We start from the raw sequence: 7,036 nt of genomic DNA, 5'->3' as shown, positions 1-7,036 counted from the left end.
ACAACCATCTTTTAATCTTGTCCCCAAGGGTCAAAATATATGTTAATGTGTGGTATCAATGATAAAAACTAAAGAAAGACAAAATGATACTATTAAGCAATTTGAATCTTAGGAGGGTTTTGAAATGGGGCAAGAACAAGTTGGAAAATGGAGAAGAGAAGACAAATGCTGAAATAGACCCCTACAACTCTGCTACAATGTGTAAAACACACCCAGAACACTGCTGACAAAGCAGTGTCCAGTTGAAGGACACAGAATAAATTGTTGTGCACTAGGTCTGAACAAATTCACAAATTTCCTCAGCAGTCTTTAAAGCAGGATAACAGCTATATGAAATACCACAGTGAGTTTGAGACCAAATACTAGATGGGGAAGAAGGGATTCTACATAGTTAATAAAGGTATATGTGAAACCTAAATAATTAGGAGCGTGTACATAAAAAAGAGTCCCTAACTCTGTAATTGAGTGTAATCAAGAGAAGTTTCAAATCCATCCTATATTTATTTCTAGGACACATGCTCTCTAGATGGCCTGTGGAAACCATAGCATCATCACTGAGTTCATCCTCCTTGGGCTGCCTGCTGACCCCAAAGTCCAGGTATTGCTCTTTGTGCTCTTCCTGGGGATTTACCTCCTGACCCTGATGGGAAACCTGATGATGCTACTGGTGATCAGAGCTGATTCCCACCTCCACACACCCATGTACTTCTTCCTGAGTCATCTCTCCTTCCTGGATCTTTGTTTTTCTTCAGTTACTGTGCCCAAGCTACTGGAGAACCTCCTGTCTAAAAGGAAAATCATTTCAATAGAGGGATGCCTGATTCAAGCCTTCTTTCTGTTTGACTTTGGAGGAACAGAAGTCGGCCTACTGTCAGCAATGGCCTATGACCGTTATGCTGCTATCTGTCACCCACTTCTCTATGGTCAAGTAATGAATAATCAGCTGTATATGCAGCTTGTGTGGGGTTCATGGAGCCTGGGGTTTCTAGATGCACTCATTAACATTCCCCTGATAATGAAATTGGATTTCTGTGAGGCCAAAACCATTCATCACTACAGCTGTGAGCTGCCCTCCCTCTTCCCTTTGTCCTGCTCTGATGTCTCTACCAACCTCACTGTCTTGGTCTGTTCCACACTCCTGCATGGCTTTGGTACATTCTTCCTGATCTTCTTCTCCTATGTGCGCATTGTCTCCACCATCCTGAGCATCAGCTCCACCTCGGGCAGAAGCAAGGCCTTCTCCACCTGCTCCTCCCACATCACTGCAGTGAGCTTCTTCTATGGCTCAGCTTTCCTCCGTCATCTCATGCCAACCTCAGGCTCACCTCAGGAGCTGATCTTCTCCATACAGTATGGTGTGGTTACTCCCTTAGTAAATCCCCTTATCTACAGCCTGAAAAACAAAGAAGTAAAGGCAGCTCTGAGAAGAACCTTGGGAAAATGTTTGCAATGGCACAGGTAGGAAGCTACAAAGAGATGATCAATTAGGAAAGAACTACAGGCTTCAGGATATCCGTTGAGTTGATACTGCAATCTTCCTAATAGCCAACTGTTTTAGATGCTAGAAGATACCAGAGAAGAGCTTAAGAAAGAGGCACAAAGATAGCTTGAGGATGGGGTCAGGGTAGGAGAGGGTGGTTCAGATTAAATCCTACTCAAAGGCAGATCAATGGAATATGTAGTCCTCTTGATTAAAAGTTTTATTTAATCATAATTTATTCCTCTATTGTTTCACTGATATTGAGTAAAACAATGTGTGTGTATTGGATTATTTTTTAGGGTTAAATGTACAGAAAGGCACGAAAACCAGAAGATTTCACCAAAAACTGTTGAATTTCAGGGAAAGAGAAGTTATAGATTTGGGGTTGTGCAGGCATTTGAGCTTTGATGGGAAGCCCTTGCAGATAGACAAAAGTACTCAAATTCAGGACAGCATAATCAGCAAGTCAATGATTAGGGTGATACCAAGAACTTTTTGTTCTCTTACTTGGGAGTTGGAACATGAGGGAAAATAACACTTCTAGGGTAAGACAGGGAAATGTAGCCCTCTGCAAAAATTCACCTCCTTCAAGCTTTGATTTTTCCATTTAGCCCACTTGGGGAATGCAAGGGTTTTTAGTCAATTGTTTTTTTGTTTTTTTATTATGTTCAATTAGCCCACATACAGTACATCATTAATTTTTTATGTAGTGTTCAACGATTCATTAGTTGTGTATAACACCCAGTGCTCATCACCACACGTGCCCTCTTTAATACCCATCAATTGTTTTGGAGTAATTTCCTTTTCATGTATTCTAGCACAAGTTTATGAAATATGTAGTATGTGTTATATAATACACCAAATTTGTATCTTCTGAGAAATTTTTCTATACTATTTATTATTTTCCTCAAAATAGATTGTTTTAAAATGTGGTTACTTACACTTGTTCAATGCTATTTTCTGTCTAACAATAATGAGATCCCTAATAATACATGTTATTGATGAGGGATAGAAACAGAAAAATGTTTATCTTTAGCTGGGAAGGCTGACTTACAGCCTGCATAGTTTCAATAAGGATCAAACATGTGCTGATTGCTACATTCTTTAAGGGTCTCATGACTGCCTGTATATTTCACTAATAGTTAATATTGAACTGATGATAATCACCAGAAGAATGTTGCAAAAGTAGTTTTGAGTAGTTTGAAGAAACTTTTGTATTCTGATACTCCCTGCAGGCTGTCTTCCCTTTGATTACTAAGCAGACAACCACTAGCCTCACACAGCAAAAGTGCAGCTCTTTCTGTCCATGGGTCCTGTCCCAGTGCTACTTAAATAAACTAAGTTGCACCATACAATTTCTCAAGAATTCTTTCTGGACCTGCACCAGATGACCCTGCATCATTTTGATTAATAGGTTAATACACTGTCTTTCCATTTTACTTTATTTTTTCATAAACATATGTTATCATAAAACATGTCAGGTACTGAATCATGCACTAATTAATAACACATCTGTATTTCCAATTTGTAAGTTATAGTAAGAAAGCAGATATGTTAAAGAAAAGATGGTAATTATAAAAAAAATTCCATTAGCCATATTTAGGTACATTCTCTTCTAATGCTCCTTGTACATAAAGATTTTAATGTAATCTGTTGTTCGAACAGTCCAAACTCCATGACAAATACACATGAAACTGATTTTTTTCCAGTTGCTTAATTCAACTGGGCTGTATAATCTCCATGTCCTTACATTTAAAGACATATCAGCAGATCCTTAATGATCTAGATCACTCGTTTAATAGATGTATATTCTAATTTAAGACATATTTCATTGATGTCTCACTCCTCCTCCTTCCCTAATTGCAGGTTTGAGCTAGGATCTCACTGTTCCGAAGAGGCCTAATCTGGCCCAGACCCATCCCCTCTNTCCCCCAACCGGGGGGAAAAAAAAAAAAAAAAAAAAAACCAGAGGGAACAAAACAAATGACTTCCTGTAATTTGCCCTGTTGTTATTTTCTCACTGTTGATTGTCACTTGTTTTCTAGTTAGCAATGACTGACCAAAAAAATGACCTCAGGACAGCCATTGTACAAACTGGCTCTGGTGGAGGAACATGGGAGTTCTTCGTAAGATCCCACTGATCCCCTCAGTGTACAGTTCCCTGACTCAGAAGACTTGACTCTTATACACTTTCCTCTCTCCTGCCTTTTCTCCTATAACAGACACACTTCGCTGCCTGTTTCTATTGAGGGATCCTCCCCTAAAAACCACCTTGGATGTGACAATTCGAGTCCAAAGTCAGCTGTCTACCAAGATGACCAATTGACTCCCCACCTGTCCCCCACCAAGGAAATTCACACATCATCCATGCCATACCAAACAGTGGGTAGGCTGGCTGCTGTATTTCCACACCCCCCACACCCTTCACACTCACCCCACCCCAACCCCATCTGTCAGCTTTCCCAATTCTTCTCTCTATGGCCCAGAGAGGCACAGAGGAAAGATCAACAAGTCTACTGCTGAATCAGATGTCTAACAGAGGAATGAGATCTCAATCTATTCTGCTTGCAGGCATTTTCTGTTTTTGTGAGCTCTTCTCTTAGGACCCCATTCATTTGGATTCTACAAAATAAAAGCAATCCTTCCTTCCCCCATGAGAAAAGAAGGAAATGACTTCTCACCACAAACACTAAATTCCCAGTAAGGCCAATGAAATGAATACCCTTCCCAATTTGTTCCAATCCCAAACTTTGTGTAAAAGCCAGGGAAGGAGAGGGTTGGTGATAACTAGTGGTAGCATCATAAGTTCTGTTATCTCCTACTAAGCCTTGAAAATGGTGTCTGATGCCATTATTGATAGCTATTACCAAATGTAGGGTATTTATGTTCTGGGAATATAAACTGGGTCAGCCACTATGGAAAACAATACAAGGGCCTCAAAAAAATTGAGAATGAATCTACCATATAATCTAATTCCACTTCCTGGTATATACCTAAAGGAAATGAAAATAGCATATCAAAGAGATATATGCAATCCTGTGTTTATTGCAGCATTATTCACAATAGCTAAGATACGGGAACAATCTAAGTGCCCTCCAAGAAATAAATGGATAAGGAAGATGTGGTGGTATGTATACAATGGAATATTATTCAGCCATAAGAAAGAAATATATCCTGCCATTTGTAACAACACAAATGCATCTTGAGCACTTTACGTTAAGTGAGATAAGTGAGACAGAGAAAGGTAAGTACTGTATGGTATCACTTACATATGGAATCTAAAAAAGCCACACCCGTGAAAAAAGAGAGTAAGTGATGGTTACCAAAAGATGGGAGGTGAGGAAATAGGACAGATGTTGTTTAAAGATACAACATTGTGGGGTGCCTGGCTGGCTCAGTTGATAGAGCATGTGACTCTTGATCTTAGGGTCATGAGTTTAAGCCCCATGTTGGGCATGGAGCCTACTTAAAAAAAAAAAGAAATTAAAGATACAACCTTGCAACAGGTAGTAAATAAATCCTAGAGACCTAATGCACAGTACAGTGAATATAAACAATATGGTACTATAATCATCAAACTAGCTTAGACACTTGGACCTAATTATTCCAACCACTAAAAAGAAATTATGTAACATGTCAGAGGTGCAAATTATCACTATGATGGTAATCATATTATATAAATGTATCAAATTAATATATTGTACACCCTAAACTTACACAATGTTATATGTCAAATATATATCTATTAAAAAAACCCCTCATAGATATAGAGAGCAGATTGTGGTTGCCAGAGGCCAGGGGTAGACAGTGGGCAAAATGTGTGAAGGTGGTCAAATAGTACAAACTTCCAGTTATAAAATAAAGTCTTGGGGATGTAATGTACAGCCTGGTGACTATAATTAAGAATACCGTATTGTATATTCCAAAGTTACAGAGAATAGATTTTAAAAGTTCTCAAGGAGAAACATTTTTTGTAGCTATGTATAGTGAGATGTTAACTACACTTATTGTGGTGATCATTTCATAATATATACAAATATTGAATCATTATGCTGTACACCTGAAAAAATGTTACATGTCAATTATATCTCAACTAAATAAGATATGTTGCTTAAATTCCAAATGTTTAAGCTGGACACAAAAAAACTAGTCAACAAAAAAGTCCAATACCAGATGGCTTAATAGTGAATTCTACCAAACATTTAAGGAATTAATGACAATTCTTTTCAAATTCTTCCCAAAAAATACAAGAGGAGGGAACACTTCCAAATTCATTCTATAAGGCCAGCATTATGATTCCAAAACCAGACAAAGACCCTACAAGAAAAGAAAATTACATAGATGCAAAAATCCTCAACAAATATTAGAAAAAATATATATATGAAGGGAGAGAGATTGATTTAAAAATCCTTTTCTTATTCTTCCTTCTCCAGTCCCAACCAACCTAATAAAATTCTCTTTTAGGCTTTAAATAATTGCTTCAGTTCAGGAATTTCAAATACTCCCCTGTGCCTCTTATTGTTTACCTTTCTAGTTAACTGCAAACTGTGTTAATTAGTGAGTCCAGACCTTGGTTTCAGACCAGACTTCAGAGAATACAAGGCATTGGCCCAGCTTCCCCTGGGCGCCAAACCCAGCCCATGGCTACATAAGCACGCATGGCCTCTGATTGGTTGTGTTAGACGGTTCTTTCTTTAAGTAGTATTCTTAAGATAAAGTTCAGAATCACAGAGGAAATAAATGAAGAGGTGGCCAGTTACTAGATCTGAGATCAGGTGAGGAAGTTTTAATGAAGCATATGCCAGTTGGAAATATGAGCTTCTTCAGTGATATTGTTCTTGTCCTTCCATATAGTGGCCTGCTTGCAGAATGACACCACTGTAGGTTAAGGTATTCAGGAAATAATCTTGCTGTTCTGGCATCCTCAGTGTTTATAAAGTTTGAACTATTCTAATGCCTAATACCCACTGACAGCAAGAACATAAAGCTATCTGTTCTGTCAAGAGTCAGACATAGGTTCTCTTATGGGGAGACTTTACCTATGATGTGTTTGTCTCGATGGGAAAGCCAGGATGCACAGGAGCTGCTTTCTCCAGGAAAAGCCAGGAGCATGGTAATATCCTTCAACATATCTGATATCCCTCCACGCTTTCTTCCTAGAAAGTTCTATGTGTGTTTTAATTTTGCTTACCATGCTCCACCTTGACCCCATCCCCCAGAACTTTCTCATACATCCCACTACTGCTAGATCTTGACACTCCTGTTCAACCCATTCTTCTTTCCTAAGTTTGTGGTGGAAACATACCCCCCCTTCCTAGGCTACCTCCTTCCCTAGATCGGACCCTGATGTCTCTGTTCCTGAAAATGTTCATTTATCCCAGCTGCCTTGGAGAAGATATCAGAAAGATCTGTCTTCCCTCCCTCATAACACTGTGACAGGGACATCTCACAGCCTAGACATAAATCCTCTTATGCGCCAGGATCCCAAAAGACTACAGAAAGCTGACCCCTGGAATGAAATGAGAATATCAGAAATAGATGTTGACTTGTTGAAGC

At 38.9% G+C, this 7,036-nt stretch overlaps 1 protein-coding gene across 1 annotated transcript; it reads left to right on the top strand.

Moving 5' to 3' along the window:
- Positions 1–526: 526 nt before the first annotated feature.
- Positions 527–1,462, top strand: LOC100481455 (olfactory receptor 8S1-like). Its single transcript, XM_002927215.3, has one exon. It carries the CDS (start codon positions 527–529, stop codon positions 1,460–1,462), a length of 936 nt encoding a protein of 311 aa, XP_002927261.1.
- Positions 1,463–7,036: the final 5,574 nt, after the last annotated feature.

Source organism: Ailuropoda melanoleuca, unplaced genomic scaffold, assembly GCF_002007445.2.
Source record: "Ailuropoda melanoleuca isolate Jingjing unplaced genomic scaffold, ASM200744v2 unplaced-scaffold4944, whole genome shotgun sequence".
In the NCBI taxonomy this organism is placed as follows: Eukaryota; Metazoa; Chordata; class Mammalia; order Carnivora; family Ursidae; genus Ailuropoda; species Ailuropoda melanoleuca.
This window is presented reverse-complemented; position numbering and strand designations above follow the sequence as displayed.